Here is a 17608-nt window from a genome sequence, read left to right as displayed (position 1 = left end):
AAAATGCTGCAGCCCTATTAGCTGTTCTTTGCCGCCTGACTAACAGCTTATGCTGGGGCTGGGGCTTGTAGTCCCTCACAGAGCCAGCTATGCTGGGGCTTGTAGTCCCTCACAACAAGCCAGCAATGCTGGGGCTTGTAGTCCCTCACAGAGCCCTTGCTGTAATGGCCGCCGCTATCTGGTGCTCTGCGCATGAGTGAGGTGTACACTGAGGTGTTCAGCCAGGGAAAAAAAATACATCAGATCAGGCAAAAAACGGCAAACGCGCCGTTTTTTGCCAGTCAGTGCAATTCACTAAGCAGTGATAAGTGAATCGTACTTTAAAAACATGCCAGCTTTTTGCACCAGCTAAAGGCTGGCGCAAAAGAAATGGAGTCATGAAGAAAATCATTGTTTACGTTTTTTTCGCCCCAAAATTAATACAACAGGCTGGTGGGTGCTCCCGGGTGATCGTGGATTGGTTCGAGAGCTTGCGGTGACCACGGGAATTAGAGGGTGAAGACATCTAAAGGTAAGGAAAAATATTGAATGTATGAATATTGAATGTATGTTCAATATGTAAATATATGAATATGAATATTGAATGTATGTTAACAGGTTTTTTTAATTGTATTTTTTTTGTGATTGCATTTTTTTTTTTACACATTCATTCCAAATGTATTAATGTATGGCCCTCTAGGGCTATACTGTATATACATACATACAGTAAGAAGCAATGGTTGTTTTGGCAAATGCTTGCTTGTATGTATTTTAAATGAATATTGCTTCTTTGATTTTAAATTTGTATGTTATTTATATTGCATATTGATGTAGTGTTCAGGATTTTTTTCTGGTGTTTTAAATAGTTTATTTCTGGCTTTTGATTGGTGTTTGATTTTTAATGTTGGATTATTTTTTTACTTGATTTTGAATGATGCAGTTTATTTAGATATTTATTTTATTTATTCATGATTTTGTTTTGGTGTTTTAATTGTTTATTCTGGTCTTTATTTTCGCTTTGATTAATTGATTGGTGGTAATTTTGTTCAGTTTACTACTTTATTTGTTTTTAGTTTGAGATTGTCTTTAATCCATTGGTTCTTGTTTGTGATTGTTTGGTTTAGGTTGACATTGACTGGCATAGTGTTAAATCATGCCCATATTATATGGGCATGATGTACCCACTGTGCCATTCAATTGTTTGATTGGTATTAGTAATGTGTTGATTTTGCAATGTAATGTGTTTTATATTTGGGCCTGTTTTTTTTATTCCTTTACCATTTCTTGCTATAGTGGTAAATCATGCCATATTATATGAGCATCATGTACCCACTACACAGTACCAATGAATGGGTGACGGGTGGGGGTAGTTGCCTGGTGAGGGTGGTTAGACCTCCTGGTTGGATAGTGGGAGAGGGTGGGTTAACCCCTTAATTACTATAGTGGTTACTAACCGCTAAGGTGATTAAGGGGTTAGGGGACAAGAGATTGTATTTTAGATTGTACTGCATTGTTTGTGGCAACGGAGGACATGGACAGTGGTGAGGATGAGGACGGCCTTCATCGTGGCAGCCTGGCAAGGGTGAGTGCAAGTTTTATTTATTTTATTTCTGCAGCTTAATGTTTTATTTTAAATGGGCAAATGCACTATTATCCATGTCTGGATAATAGTAATTTTGCCCATTACTGTACTGTATGTGTTAGGGAGTGCGGGATTGGTACCGCAGGCCAGCAGGGAACACTCGAGGGCCACCGCTAAGGTAATGAAGCTGCTTGAATTATTTGTTAATAGTGTGCGGGAGCAGGGGTCTCCTGAGCTGAACCGCTTTGATTTCTGGCTCAGGGACCCCCTGCTTCCTGAGTTACATTTTTAAAGCGTCCGCGTCACGTGACGTGGGACATTTATATAATGGAAGAGATACCGGCATCCCATATCTGGGCCTGTAACTCCGGAAGCAGAGGGTCCCCGAGGCTGAAATCAATGCGGTTCATCTCGGGAGACCCCCTGCTCCCACACACTATTAATAAAAATGACATTAATGCAGCTTCATTACCATAGTGGATAGCCGCTACGGTAATTAATTATTTTTTATTGATATGTGTGTTTTGATCATAGTATACATGAACAGGGGGACTCCTGAGATGAACTGCATTGGTTTCAGCCTCAGAGGCTCCCTACTTCATGAGATAAAGGCCCCGTTATGCTGTGCCGCTATCTCCCTGCAGGATTTAAATCCCCCAGTCACATGACGCGGGAGCTTTAAAAGCACAGGGGATACCGGCACCCCGTAACGGGGCCTGCATCTCATGAAGTAGGGGATCCCTGAGGCTGAAACCAATGCGGTTCAGCTAAGGAGACCCCCTGCTCATGTACACTATGATCAAAATCAATATTCTTAATGCACGATCGCCTATAAGAGCCGTGCTTGGAGACGCAGCGTCTCCATGCAGCTCTTACATGCTGCATTTTTTTCAATCATCTATCGCGCTTTAGATTTTTAAGCATGATAGCAGGGGAAAAGAAAATAGCTCGAGCAATCATTTTTATATTGTGGGATTACACATTTCCTAATCGGGCGCAAAAGCTCACTGCTTAGTGAATCGCCCCCTGTGACCATCTCAAGATGTGGGTTTGGTGCAAACAGGCCCTACGTCAGGCAGGCCTGGGAACAGCTCCCACCAGCGTCCTTTCTAGATGGGAAAAAAGTTCAGTGATGTTAGGCTGCTGACTGCTTTTTAAAGCCCTTGCAATCAGCAATGAATTGACACCATAGCAGCTTGCCTAGTTAGGAGTTTAACCTACTGCATGCTGGATATCTCTATCTATAGCCCTCTTTCCCCTACCCTTTTGGAAATGTTATTGCTACCAGTGTATTCTGTGGCTGCTGTGGTCATACCTGTGAGGCAAACAGAAGTCCGGAGATCTCCGCGGTGGTGTGGGAAGTATCAGGACAGGTTTGCGGTGATTTCCTCAGTGGTCAGCACCTCCAGTCCAAGAGGATCCTGAGGTTTCAGGATGCACCTCATGGACAAATCTTCTTCCTTTAGTCATTACCATGCTTCAAAGACTACACCAGATGTATATTTGACTGAGGTTTATTCATCGTCATAGTACATGCACTGAATTGTACATCATTGTACCCTATCCCATTTTGGGCTACGCCTCAGCCACTTCTCTATGCAAAGTATAAATATTCTGGCATTTCTTCCAGAAGAACATCCTTCTAGTGTCTGCACACTCTGACATCCATTTCAGACAGCACTCTCTCAGAGCAGACTAGAACTCCCTGGGGAGTGGCTAGTAAGCCAGCCTATTTCTGTCATACGCCCCCTTAGGCCTCGTTCAGGGTGGCAGAGACAGGAGGTGGAGGGCGCGCGTCCGCGTGTGCGCACATCAGTCTGCTGGGAGATGTGTGCACATCATCCCCAGCAGACCTTTTCAAGCTTTCAGGTCTACAGACCTCAGCTTAGGGATGGGTGTTGCTGTGTTCAAATCATTTTCAAGAATGATTTGTTTGGCTGCCAAAGTACCAGTTACGCTGCTGCAGCTTGAAAAAACAACTTGGGTTGTTTATTGAAACTGTAGCAAGCGTCAACTCCGTACTTCGGCGACAGGGTAGCTGCTACCCTGACAACCGATATTAACTTTAATTACTTTGTTTCGAACGTGCGCACGCACGTTGCGAAGCAGGCATCCTGAACGAGGCCTTACTTCAGTGAGAGGCCACTATAACTTTATTGTTCATACCTGCTGAACAATGTAACTTCACACCCTGAACATTAGGACGGATTCACCATTAGGAATCATGTCCACACAGCCCACAACTTATGGGGACTTACAGTTAAACTTAAGGCAAGGAATAGTAGTCCAGAGAGACCTGGCTACATAGCTATAGACAAAGATAAGAGGTGCACATAAAATCTAACAATAACCGATCATCCCTTGGAGAGATGATGAGTATGTAGCTCGAATTCCAGTCCAGATGATGTTCTCATAAGAGCTTGCTTAAAATCCACTTTTGCAAGGCCGAAGATGGACTATCTTCAATGATTAGTGCAGTTGGAAGCGTCCTCGTGGGTAAAGAAGCTTAACCTGTCCGTTCTGGAGTTCCGGCATTCCAAAGTGTGCCGTTGATGATTCACCAAAACAGAATCCCAACGCGTTTCGTCACTGCGTATGTGACTGGTATTCGAGCTATATACATCACTGCAACAGATGATCGGTAAGAAGCACTGATTGTGTTTTCATTCCACATTTATGACTTATACTTTGTGAGTGAGCATTTGTTATACTCGCTTATTTTTAGTTTTTATATTAAAACATTTTTACACTATGGAGCGTGCGCTTCTTATCTTTGTCTTAAGATTCTATCTTTTTGATATGGTTAATCTATCAAGAAGCAGCCCAAGGCTCCACTATACCTTTGGATAGCAAGTTGTTTACATTGCCTGTTCTTTTGGACTTCTAATTACTTTATTGCAATTTTTGGGACATTTAATATTGTTGAGATATCATTGCACAAGTTTTAGTCATTTGATTTACTTTATCACATTTTATATCACACCTTTATCACTAATGAATTGATATATAACCTATACACGTTCACACACCCATTTACTTTATTTTCGCAACTAGGTTAGCGCTTTTTGCAATCTTTTATCTATAGATCTATCTTATATATATATATATATATATATATTAGCATTTTAGAGTGTGTGTGTGTGTATAAAACCAGCAAAGCCAGTACAACCAACCTCACACTGAAGAGACCCACAAGGTCGAAACAGTCTGTGAGTGGGGTTACTATGTTTAAAAGCTGTGTTTAAAGCAGCATGCATTGGCTTAAGGGTTGTTCATGTAATGTGAGCTTAAGACAAAAGGTGGCACATGCGTGCTCATTTGCATGTCATTTCCCAGAATCCCTTGCTGCAGTGGAAGTGCTGTATGCTGGGTGATAATGGTGAAAGGCGGGGTTGCAGACCTGTCTGAGACATGCAAATGAGCATACAGTAATATTTACAGTTGCTATATGCTTCACTGTGGAGGGTATTTGTCACTTTTTTACCCACCATAACCTTAATAATATATATATATATTTATAATATATATTTCATTAGCATTTCAGTCAGAAATATCATATATAAGGATTTTTGTGCAGGTTAAAAACATATTTAATTGACCATAATAGCAACCAAGCCAGAAGGTAGTTGAGATACAAGATGTCATTGCTTTTTTATATTTTTTAATTCGATTTCCTTCCCTGAAGCTCTAAATCTGGGAGAAATTGTATTGCTTTTTTTTTTTATCTTCCTAGTCACAGTGAAAATTATAGCCATGGCCTTGAATACCTTCATGTTTTATTACCAATGGATGGGGGTGATTTACTGAAGTTTCTAGTTGCAAAAGAGGGACGAAAAAGCAGCCCCATAGTTATCAGAGAAAATAAATGCTATATAAAGCAACAGGAGTTTCTTTTGATAAATCTGGTGCAATCCTTTTGCCTCCATTTTAATTTTTTAATTTAAACCCAATTTAATTTTTATTGCTCAGGATTGATGCCGGCGGGGACAGCGGCCCCGGGTGTTCCCAGGGGTCATCCGCCGGCCTCTGGTATCAATCCTGTGAAGTAAAAATAAAAGAATATGCTTTCATGCATCTTGCAATATCTTTAGCATCAGCCTTTAGCTGGCGCCAAAATATTGCAAAATGTTAAAGTTCGATAAGCTTATCACTGCTTAGTGACAAACAGTTTCTGGCAAAAAAAAAAGAAGTGATTTTGGCCTTTTTTTGGCTTCTCATATGACTTTTTTTGGTCAGATTGTTAAAGCTCGTTAAAAAGCCGTTAGAGCGCGATACTGCAGTGTTATGAAGGTTTAGTGAATAGCAAAACAGGCAATATCGAGATATAAGGGCATTTAACGTGCATCAAGCCACTTATCACTGTTTAGTCAATAGGCCCCTATATGTGTACAGTAAATTGCAACCAACTATATCACCTGTGTAACACCCCTATCCCCCACCCACCCCCACCTAAGGGAGATTTGATGGTAGCTTGGTGTTAGTGCTGCTTTGGTGCTCACCTGTTGGTTCTCAGGAGGCTGAGTCTCTACGATGTTGTAGGGATTGGGGTACAGGATTGTCTTTAGTGAATGGTGCAGTGTCTCCATCCTGTAGGGCTCTGCCAGGGGCAGAAATTCATCCCCACCGGAACCTTCAGAATGGTACTCACAGGCTAGGAATGGTACAACTGCATTTATTGGTGAAATAGTAGACAGCTTCATATCCATCTCTTGCAAGAGAAGTGCATTCCCTGAACCCATAGTAATACAAGTTCTTGCCCCTCGCAGCTTGCATGCCTTCCAGTGGTCAGAGCTAGGCTCACAGGACCATTTCCCATTGACTAGGCCCCCTTCCATACCAAGGACAAGTCACCAATAATTTTATTGGTATTCTAGGATTTAACCCATAACAATCCAGATTGCTAGAGCCCATTATTGCACCCAAGCTCTATACCACTACTAGTGGTTGCAACTTCTCCAGCAGCAGGGTTCTGCTGTGATTTGTTTAATTAGATTTTATTACCTTTGTGTTGTCTATACATCATTTGCTTGTCTGATTATTTTTAATATTTATTATCCTATTAAAGGTTAAGTTTTAATTACCACATCAATTCATCACATTCCTGATTTGAGTGCTGTACTATAGGGGTGCTTTTCTTGCCCAGGCAAGCTTTTGGCTCTATGTATATAATAGCCAAATTATTTCCCATTATATACATAGGCAAAATAAGCTAAACCAACCGAAATAAATGATAAAACAGTCATTAAAATACATTACAGTACATATTAACCCCTTAGTAGCTCACGGGTCAACTAGTCATGTGTTAATATAGACATAAAAGACAGTAACTATCTACCCCCCTTGGCCACCTTTAGTGGCTAGAAAAGTATTGCTAATGCAATGCTTTACCAACCGCTAAGGTAACCAACGGGTTAACCCCTTCAGCCAGGGGTTAACCCCTCTTGCCACTGACACCCCCACCCCTGGGAGGCCTACCTACCCCCCAATACCTACGTTCCCCCAAACAGACCTACCCCCTTCTAGACTAATGAATTTATAGCCCTATTAGCCAAATGTGACACACACCCGCCCGAAGCTGATGAAGCAGGGAGAGAACTGCAGATGCCGGGTAAGTCCTCGCGGAATCCCTGTTTTTTATTTTAAAGGCGATCCCGGTTATAACGCATCTCATGTGTACCCCGAGTACTCCGTTATAACGGGGTCAGCTGTACCTTGTTTTGGGAACTGACACTTCAACACCGGCTGAAACGGATACCTATACAGATCTGCGGATAGTGCCGATCCGCCAACATCCGGGAGCTCTTTTTCTAGGGCCCTCTTCTTGCCCTCTTTGGGGCCTGCTGGATTCCGTTAGCATCTTCTGAGATCCTAACATAAAGGGTACTGTCCCTACCTATAACATAATAAAGAAGGGGGGTCTGGTCTGTTCTATTACTATATGGGTTTATTCCTATCTCCTCTCCCCGAGGCTCCTCTCCTCTTGTCCTTCTGGAACCCTTCTCGAACCTTCCTCCTTTCCTAAATACTCTCCCGTGACATCAGAATCTTTATGGTAACACATGCTGGGGCCCAGCATACACTAACCTGCTAGTAACCCTTTAGAAGAGGGAGTTACACTCTCCCCTAACTAAACCCACTGTTTCCCCCAACATTACATTGTCACATATCAACATTAAAATAAGGCACATGTATACATTCAGATGTATCCAGTCTGTAATAGAATACAAAAATTCACATAGAAATATACTCAATATATTGACAACTTAACCTTATTCAGGTCAGTGTGCTATACACAGACTGGGTATACAGCAGTTGCTTACTTCTTTTATAATATTGCACCCCATATTTCAAAAGGCATATGGAATGACATTATGCGCACAGTAGCTCTCTGGTCCCGGAGGCAATGGGTGAGAACAGTTGTATAATGACACCTGACCGAAACGGGATCAGACTGGCTCACGGGTGGATAGTAACCCCCAGTATATCAATAATGGTCCAGATCGGGCTTCCTAACCATATCACCCTTACCATGGGGTACAGCTGCATAGTGAACCCGTTTAGCCCCCTGTTCATCTATATATTCCACCCAGTCTTTGTAAATGCTCCATCCAATGTGCCATATTTTTACTTTTTTATCTACTCTGTCCTGATTTGCTGTAAGCCGGGTGTGACCATACTGAGCCACCTGAGCCTTGGCCTTGCATTGCAACGAGTGGCCCCTGAACATATCTATTATATCCATAGTATTCCCCGGAACATAGAGTATTCATATCCCTAAGTTTCCTTAACCCTATTCCGGATTGTACGATCAGACCGACTCAGCCGCTTTAGCTTACGGCTTTCAGAGCACCGGGTAGAACCCATACTAAAGGCTCCTCCTTAGGGAGCTCATTCCATAAACGTCCCATTGCACATCACTGAAAAATAAACGATCATCTAGTTCTTCAGTGTGCCTTATATAGGCCTCATTTTCTTCAGAGTTGATGGGGCCCCATGCCCACCATTGTTCAAACTTACCCTGTCAGTCAGACACCATGCGGATCATACCAACTTCTGGGCACCATTCTGCGACAAATTTGTGTTGGTGCAGAACCCCATTTTTGGATTTCGCTTCAGAATCTGGGGCAGCAGGACAAGTGGAAGTACTGTGCTTCCATAAGTGCCCGATCTTAACACTCAGAGGGTGGTATATCGGCTTAGTTGCTTTACTGGTATTGAACCCGGCCCCCCTTTCTCGGAGTATCATCTCTAATACCCCTTTTTTATACTGGGCCCTTACTGGGATCCTAGTCTATCCTATGCAGGTGAAGATGGTACCTTGTTTTTTTTCTGGGAACTACAACTTCCACACCGGCTGAAACAGATACCTATATGCATCTGCGGAGTATCGATCCGCCAACCCCCGGGAGCCCTTTCTCTAGGGCGCTATGTGGCGTGTCGTTTTGCCCTCTCTGGGGCCTTCTGGATTCCGTTAGCCATTTGCTGGGATCCTAATTTAAAGGGCACTGTCCCTACCTATAACATAATAAAGAAGGGGGGCTTAGTCTGTTCTACTACTTTATGGGTTTATCTCTATCACCTTTCCCTGAGGCTCCTCTCCCCTTGCCCTCCTGCAACCTCACCTTTCTCTAACCTTCGTCCTATCCTAAACACTTTCCCGTGCCGTCATAATCCCTATGGTAACACAGGGTGGGGCCCAGCATACACTAACCTGCTAGTAACCCTATAGAAGGGGGGTTACGCAAAAATGCAAATACTCAAAACAATTCAGTGCCTTGTTTATATTTCTGTAGACATTTCTCATTGGAACTGCTGTTACAAACATTCAATTTAAAGAAAACATGATTTCCTATGGAGGAAATGTCAGCCGTTTTGACATTTGACATCTAAAAATCAGAAACAGATGTGCTAAAAATATAAATAAAGATAGGAATCACTACACACAGTTTACATGGGGGATTGCAGTTTTCAATGCTAAGAAATGTGTTGGTGATGTATGAATAAATGATAATGAGCTTTTTTTAGTGTGTGTGTATATATATATGTATATAGTGTGTGTGTGTGTATGTATATATATATATATATATATATATATATATATATATATATATATATAGTATCATTTTAAATGACTGCTAGACTTACCATTAGGAACATTACATCTATACTGAATATATGTATATAGTCAGTATAGATGTAATGTTCCTAATGGTAAGTCTAATTAAACTGATACAATATTGTAATCTAGATAGAACTCTAACATTCTTATCACAAATTATGTAGGTCTACTTTTAATTTATATTAATTTGGGGCTGGTGTGAAATTAAAATGCAGTAAATCGTAGAATTACGTAAGGGGGGGGGGGGATGGAAAAATTCTGATCATTAACAGAAAAAATATTTTAGTTGGATTAATTGTGTTTTAAAAGCCAGTAACTGCATAGCAGCAGACCTTTTTTATGCACTTGATGAAAACGGAAGTAACTGTAAATTCTCAGATTTGTAGATATTTCAGTTAGCTGTTGAATCACGGGTCCATTGAATCAGGATAAAACAGTAAAATAAGTATCACATCCGTCTCACACAAAAGATATGCGCTGTTGGAAAAGACAGCTATTCAAAACGCTGAGAGCTTTATAATTCCATGCTGTGTAAATGTAAGTGCCTTCAATTGTAAAACAAAAATATCAGGTAATGTAGTTTCTCCTGAATATTGTACAATTCACAATACATTAGCCTACTTTATCCATCTCCTGGATTTGCATGCACAAAATCTGTACAACAAATAAATATTGTAATGTAATATAGGGATTGTATACACTGGCAATTCCCCCAGGAGGAATTAGGAGTGGAGATTAAAAGGGAGAATTTGATAGCACTTTCTATGAAGTGACGTTATAAGTATAAGCGACATTATAAGTATAAGCGACGGAGAAGCCCAATGCATTATATACAGATATATTTTGTGGGGGCTCAGGGGTTCCCAAAAAGAGCTTGCTGGGGTTCTGTGTGTTGTTTAACTGCATAGTATGTAAGTGCACGTACTGTAAGCAAACCGTCCAAACCTGTATTATTAAACACACACGTATATAAAATGTTTATATCTAGATATGTAGAGCTATATCAGAGAAGATGCACTCATAAAAACAATGGTATCCTGACACGGGTGCACGTCGCTCCAATGTTCCAGAGGGAGAAATCTGATGCAAAAAAGAAGACTGCATGCCACTCCACTGATGTGTGTTAACACAATAGTACATTTATTTATCAAATCATATTAGAGCAAGGTGTCGATCCTATTCTTTGACCTTTATCTTGCTTAAGGTCCAAAGATAGAACCGAACTGTTGATCTAAAAATTATAAATAAATTCACTATTGTTTTGACAGAAGACCAGTGGAGTGAAATCCAGTCTTATATATCTATATATGCACACATTTGTGTGTGACACACACACAGGGCAGATTAGTAGCCAAGAGGATACATGGCTACACCTGTTTCTGCCAGAGTAGAGCTCCAATGGCTGTATCCTGTAGCCATTAGATGAAGCCTGGATGTTTCAGTTAATTAGATCAGCTAGGGACAGATGACATACTTAACTAATTAGAAAAAGATCTAAAAAAAAACCATTATTTGTATCAAAGGGAAATATTCCTCCTTCTGAGTAAGGGGATATCAGAATATAGACATAGATACAACATTTTGATTGGTAAAATGAACTACATACGGTATGTTAAAGCAGCAATTCTCATTTTCAAGTATCTCATGTGTGTGCGTGCCTAATACATACTGTAAGCCCTAGTACCAGTGCAGGCAGTGTTAGGATTAATCTGGGTTTCCCCTGCAGTAAGCAGCTCCCTTGAGTGACAGGGCGGGCTGGGTCTATGTCCTGTGTGCTGCCCTATCAGGAGCTCAGACCTAGAACCTTCCGCTTGGGTACAAAAGGAGCTGCAGAGCCTAAATTTAGTGGTCTGGTAGTGTTCCTGAAGAGTTCTGAGTGTTGGAGAGACCCTGTCCCTCAGGGGAGTGGGGTACGACCCCTTATTCCGCCAAGGGATAAGGGAGCTAAGGATAGGCTCTTGGGGCCTCAAGCTCCCTGGGTTGATTCCAGGGACCCATGGAAGAAGTGTACCAGTTGTATGCAGATCAACAATAAAGACCTGTTCCTGTTTTATACTGTACTCCTGCCTGAGAGTGCAGTTCATAAGGGAGAGTATCAGAAGGTTTTCCTGCAGGGTCTGCACCCACTTCTGCTGGGGCCTGCGGGGAATGGAGGCGCTGCACCAAGTAAAGAACTGAGAAGAACCCTAAATCCTGTCCTGTTCGTCCCCGCTACCACCGGTGGGCCCTCAGTATCCTGTAAGCCTAGTAGGTGAGCAGCACAAGAACACTAGGTTGCAGGGAAATCTCCCAGAGGGTGGGAGGAACACCTGTTACACAGGTACAGCAGCTGCAGCTGGCATTCATCAGGTAAGGACCTACTAAATAGGTACTGATGGGGGCAGCGATCAAAGTGTGATGGCACTTTGGCAAAGTCGGTGCCGAGTACCATTACTTTTTTTATTTTCACCCTCTGAGTACCACGACTTCGTTTTAAGACCTTACAATTCCACTTTTTGTTTTTAAAGAAAGGGGGTTTATTTGAAATCGCGCCTCTCGCCTTCCTATGTTTACAGCAACAAATACTGCCTAAACCTTTCCAAAATAAGGTTAAAGGCGCTTTGCTCAAATGTTTAACACAAAGATTTGTTCTTTTTTTTTATTTTTAAATCAGACATGGTATCACTATTTGTTAAGCCACTTAGGCCACTGATTGGAGCATATGCTAGCTTGCCATTTTAAGGCGCAGAAGCTCCTTATTATAAGATCATGTGATCTAAACACCCCAGTGTTTTAGCGAGACACCCCGATTACAAATGATTCCATATCCCCAATGCATTTCAATGGAAGCTATAGTCATCTCCCATCATTTTCCCTTTTATAGGAGTATTCATGTTATGCAACAGGATTTTGGAGCCTGTGCTGTGACATTAAAGCTGCAGTTCAGGCAATATCCTGCATGTGTGGGTTTTTTTAATAAATCAGTTCTGTAGTAAGAAAAAATACTTTTAGCATTTTCTGTTTTAAAAAAAACAACTTTGAAAGACCAATTTTCTTGTATTCTATTTTAACAACCATTTTCTAAGGCACTGCCCCTCCATGTCCTGTCACAAGCCCTGGCACACCCCTTTGTCAGCCCTGCCCTCCCTCTAGCACATGTCAGTGCAGGAGTGCTCATGAATATTCATGAGCTTCCACTGCGTGACAGAAGCAGAAGAAAAACATATGCCAGCTCTAATGATGTCACCAAATTTCGCCGATCAATACATGGAGAACGAATTGAGCTGCAGCTATACAGTTCTTTAGGTAATTAGAGATTGCACACATGAAACTATTGAAGTAAAAAAATAAATTAAAAAAAAAAAAAAAAGACTGAACTGCAGCTTTAAGTAAGCTCGGTGATTTGGGCTGCCAACTGCCCCATGTCTGTGCTGCAGGGGGGGCTATAGCTACCAAAAAGGGCATATACAGTACAATAAAAAGATAATTACTTAATTGGACATAAAAATGGGGGATGGGGGGCATACAGAATCCTGGTGCTCGTATATTTGTGTGTGTTGTGAAGCTTTTCAAAGTACCTCATGCCTGTTCTCAGCCCAAGTGCCCAGACTCCAGTGCAGCACATCTCATCACTCATTGGGTGGGGGTTCATGGACAGGAAGTGGGAGCACTTTGCATGGGAATAACACCACACAAGTGCAGCCCTTGTTCCTGACATGCAAGGTGCAAGCGTCACCCTCCTCCTAGGGGGCACTGCAAGTTTTGTTTGCAGCAGGAGCCAGAAGGTACAGAAAGAACTCCGTGCTCCAGGTAACCCCCAGACTGTACGGCAGGAGAGAGGGGGGCTGGGGTACAGAAAAGCCAGAGGGAAAGGAAGAAGAAGAGGGAGGAGAGGACGTAGAGAAGATAAGAGAGGGGAGAACAGAGAGAATTAGGAGAAAGGAAAAGCAGAGTTGAAATGGAAAAACAGGGAGACCTGAGAAATATGAGAAGAAATAGACAGGAAGTGGCAGGACAGAGGGAGGAGAATGGGAGAACAGAAAGAAAGTAGGGAGGAGGTCAAAGAGGATAGCGAGAGGGGGGAGAGGATAGAGGAGGGGGGGAGAGGATAGAGAGAGGGGGGGAGAGGATAGAGAGAGGGGGGAGCGAGGATATTGAATAAGAGTGGATCAGACAAGGTGATACAATAATTAAGGTTGAAGGAGGCGCAGTGTGAGGAGAAAGAGAGGCCGAGGAGGAATAGGAAGAAATGAAAAGAGAGATCTACAGAAATGAAAAAGAAGATGAAAGGGAGATCAGCAGCAGAGCTCAGGAGTTTAAATCTAACTATTCAAACAGATCGGGAGAGAAGATATTGCAAAAAGCAGAGAGAGTGAAGAAAAGCAGGATATACTGTAGATACCTAACTTCAGTAAACAGCAGGAATGTAGATGAACTGCACAGGATCCCCAAACATTGCGTCCACTGACAAGTACAGGTACAGTTGTCACAAGGGCACCTACCATGCATATTACATATAGCTCGTGCTGTGCAAGCAGTTGTGCAATGGGCACAGACCCACGACTTGCACAGTGCATACAATTTGTCGTTTTGGTGACTGTTGATCTGTCATATTTCTATCCATGTAAAATAAAATCTGCTGTTGGCGATTAGTATTTGAAAATGATAAAATAAGCATCAATAAATTGACAAAAGCTATGAAGCAAGTGTATCAAGCTTTGCAAACTGGTGTATTGCTCCAAAATGTCAGATTATGTCATGCTATCACTTCATTGCATCACGTTTGCCCCAATCATTGTGCCAAAGTGCTTTGCGCTAATTTTCTTCTGCTTGTGCCAGTAATTGGGAAGTGGATATGTGAGTTAAGGATAGTATGCTAAGTATTATAATTAGCATGGAACTTTGCATCTATAGGGCAATTTGCCATTCTCTTTGGGGTTACGGTATCTAAGAAAAAGGTTCCATAGGATACATTTTTTTGCTCTGATAAATAAGGTGCAATTTGTGTGCTCCAGTATTGCAGCCAGGAGACTCCATAGCCCTCTTTGTGTCATTAAAATCCACCAGGTACAAGTGATGCTGATGTTAATCTCTGGTCCTAAGAGATCCGTGTCGAATGCAAGAAACAAGATTAGCAAGTTTCATACAAATGTCGTAAACTGCTGCAAATGAAAATGTTGGCCCCATATTATGAAGCAAACAGAGTAATCTTAATATATATCCCCATGTGTTTTAATAATATGCGGTAATGAGTGTAATCTCACTCTTTGTATTTTATCTATGTTCAAATAAATGTACCATTCCCTAAATGGCCGTATGCATGTTTGATGATAACACATTTCTAGTATGCTTCATACACCACCTCATGCTGGTTTGTAATGTGGCTGTACATGATTAATTGAGCACAGTAGCAATATAACCGGAGTGACATTTCAAAGGGTGCCACTCCAATATTGAACTCCTTTTTTATTTTATTTTTGCTGTGCATTGCAGGCTTCCCCCACCAGCAGATGATGGGTTGAACATTTAGATGATTGTTAAAGGATGTTGCTAAAGATGCAATAACAGGCACTGATGGCAACCCAACTCCAAAGCGCCTCACTGCTTTACAAGCAAGAAAGAGAAGGTCAATGGGCAGCATTGTGAACAATATGTTGTGCCGGTGCTCTAATAATATCAGGTACAGTTTTCAAAACCTCCTACCCCATGCACACTCCAACAGTTGCATAAATGTATACTCACATGGGGGGAAGGTGGCAGCAGTCACTGTGGGACCCTCCAGCCATGAAAGATCCGGTCTCCGCAGGCAGTACTAGTACTCCCCTGGGCTGAGGCAATGGAGCCCACTGCCCCCCATTCCTTGCCAGCCATCCTCCACGCTCCCCCAACTCTGGGAAGCTGACCCTGCCAGCGGGCAGCTCCTTGCATTTCCTGCCCTTGGTGGACATGCAGAAATCCCCAGGGTGTCCGCGTCTTCACAGCAGAGGACACCTTCACCTAATCCAGACCAGGACAATGCGGGGCTGGGGAAGAGGCAGTCTCTGGGGATGAGAAGTGGAAGAAGGAGAGGATGCAGACAAGATGCACTAGCAGGGCAGCTGGCAAAGACGCTGAGAAAATGTGCAGCTGGATATCTGGAGTGAAACTAGAGAGTGGATGTAATGGGAAACAGAGAGCGTGAGAGGAACAAATGCAGAACCAGTAGCAGCTGTTCCCTTGCTTCTCTCATCCCTCCCTTCCTAGAGCCTTCCTCCTCCCTTTTTCTCTCTCTCGGCTTGTCTTTCTCTCTTACTTAGCCATCAATATTATTCCTGCCAGGATGGCATCATTACTCAGAGACAAGACAAAGTCAAACAGCGAAGAAGCAACTGTTTATCAAATCACAAATAAAGAAAGAGGCAGGGGAGGAATAACTGTGCTAGGTGTGTAGGGTTAACCCTTCTTCTGTACAATTTACCTCATATGCACCTGTTCAAATCGTGCACCCTTTAAATACCCTTGTTGCCTGCAGCACGTTGCTATGGGTTCAAGCACTAGAGTTGCCTGGAACTTGTTAATTTATGCCCATCCTCATCAGATCAGTATACAGTACATAAGCAGACGTTTGGCGTTTTTAATGTTAAAGTACATATACTCTTACAAATAGTAACTTCTAAACAAATATAATACATTTAACAAGCCTTAGATTTGCCTTTTATATATTGTATGTGATCACGTGGAATAATGCATTATATAGATGTAGCCTAGGCTGGTCCAGTCTGCCTCTCTGCCTCCTGTCATGTAAGTCCTGATAGCTACAGGCTATGACAGGTTAATCCTGGGGCTTTTGACCCCCCTCCTGTTACTCTCTGAGTGACAGAGTAGGTGGTGACCTGGTGTTTTCATGCAGCCAATTGTGGTGTAGACACAAGACCCTCCCTTTCCAGATCTCAGAGAAGTACCCAAGATTGAGCAATCCTGATCTGGAGGAGGAAGAGACCAGTAGGGCTGTGAGCCTCTCCCATCGGGGATGAGCGTGCCCACCCCCAGCCCTTGGGGCTGGGGAGAACATCTGATTGATAGAGGACCTTATACTATCAAGGGTATCCAGCACCATCCATAGGACTGAATTCTATGAAACCCTGCAACGCTCTATCGCCATCATGCGCAGTGATGGCAAAAAAGCCATGGTTCTTTTATATATATCTGTCTGAGTGTCAGTCCTTGGGCAGATGGAGGTATGTTGTGGTGGAGGCACTTAACTGGAGGCACTTAGCACCTGAAAGCATCTCAAGGATCACCAAAAGCCTGTCCTGATCTCCATTACATCGCAGATCATCTCAGCTCTCCTGATCCTAACGGGTATGCCTCAGCACCACACTAGCAGTATCTCTCAGAGGGTGGGGGAAACAGTGCTACATACAGGAGGAGGACAATGTAGATAAACTGGTAAGTAAAACACAAAATGAAAAATGAAAACAACTGCATGAAGAAAGGTTACGCAGCGCTGCTGTAATAAACAGATATGAAACATCAATCACACAAAATATTAGCTGTAATTAAACTGAAATTCACTAAATAATGGAAATTTTAACAAATAAACATCAGTAAAATTGGCACTAAGCTAAAGAAAAAAGATCTGGTTTTTTTTTTGTTTTTTTAAAGCTTTCTGACTTCAAACTGATGTATAAAAAAAACCCCATCAGATTTTCTAAGAAAACAAATTCTTTTTAAAGTAGTAGAAGTTTTTTTCTTTTCAATGTCTACTTTTGCAACAAAGATAATTTAATAAATACAACTTCAATCGGACTCTGGGTCTTGTGGGGCCCGTGGCAATAGTTTGACAGGGACTCTATCACCCAATGTTTTGCAGCTTTTTTGTTGCAATACTAGTGTAAGCTTAGAATAGAAATGAGTAGAAAGCTGCTGAGATAGAAGCTGCTTCTGGGTCCCACTGTTCGCTCCGTTCC

The 17608-nt window shown here is 42.2% G+C and overlaps 1 protein-coding gene and 1 long non-coding RNA gene across 4 annotated transcripts in view; one reads left to right on the top strand and one right to left on the bottom strand.

The window, feature by feature from the left end:
• TRPC3 (transient receptor potential cation channel subfamily C member 3) overlaps positions 1-15905 on the bottom strand; it is a 138965-nt gene extending 123060 nt beyond the window's left edge. The window contains exon 1 of one of the 3 annotated variants that reach the window (XM_075616011.1): positions 15402-15905. In XM_075616011.1, coding sequence (XP_075472126.1) covers positions 15402-15607 — 206 coding nt within the window. In that variant the 5' untranslated portion in view covers positions 15608-15905. Of the gene's footprint in view, positions 1-13237; positions 13654-15401 lie in introns of those variants that run through there. The other 2 variants (XM_075615994.1, XM_075616002.1) reach the window with 2 other exon arrangements.
• On the top strand, positions 13413-17274 carry LOC142503571 (uncharacterized). Its single transcript, XR_012804043.1, has 3 exons — positions 13413-13469; positions 13998-14136; positions 15153-17274. It is a non-coding gene; the product is annotated as an uncharacterized LOC142503571 (long non-coding RNA).
• Positions 17275-17608: the final 334 nt, after the last annotated feature.

The sequence above is a fragment of the Ascaphus truei genome, chromosome 1, assembly GCF_040206685.1.
Source record: "Ascaphus truei isolate aAscTru1 chromosome 1, aAscTru1.hap1, whole genome shotgun sequence".
Lineage (NCBI taxonomy): Eukaryota > Metazoa > Chordata > Amphibia > Anura > Ascaphidae > Ascaphus > Ascaphus truei.
The sequence above is the reverse complement of the archived record's forward strand: the minus strand, read 5'-3'. Positions and strand labels throughout refer to the sequence as shown.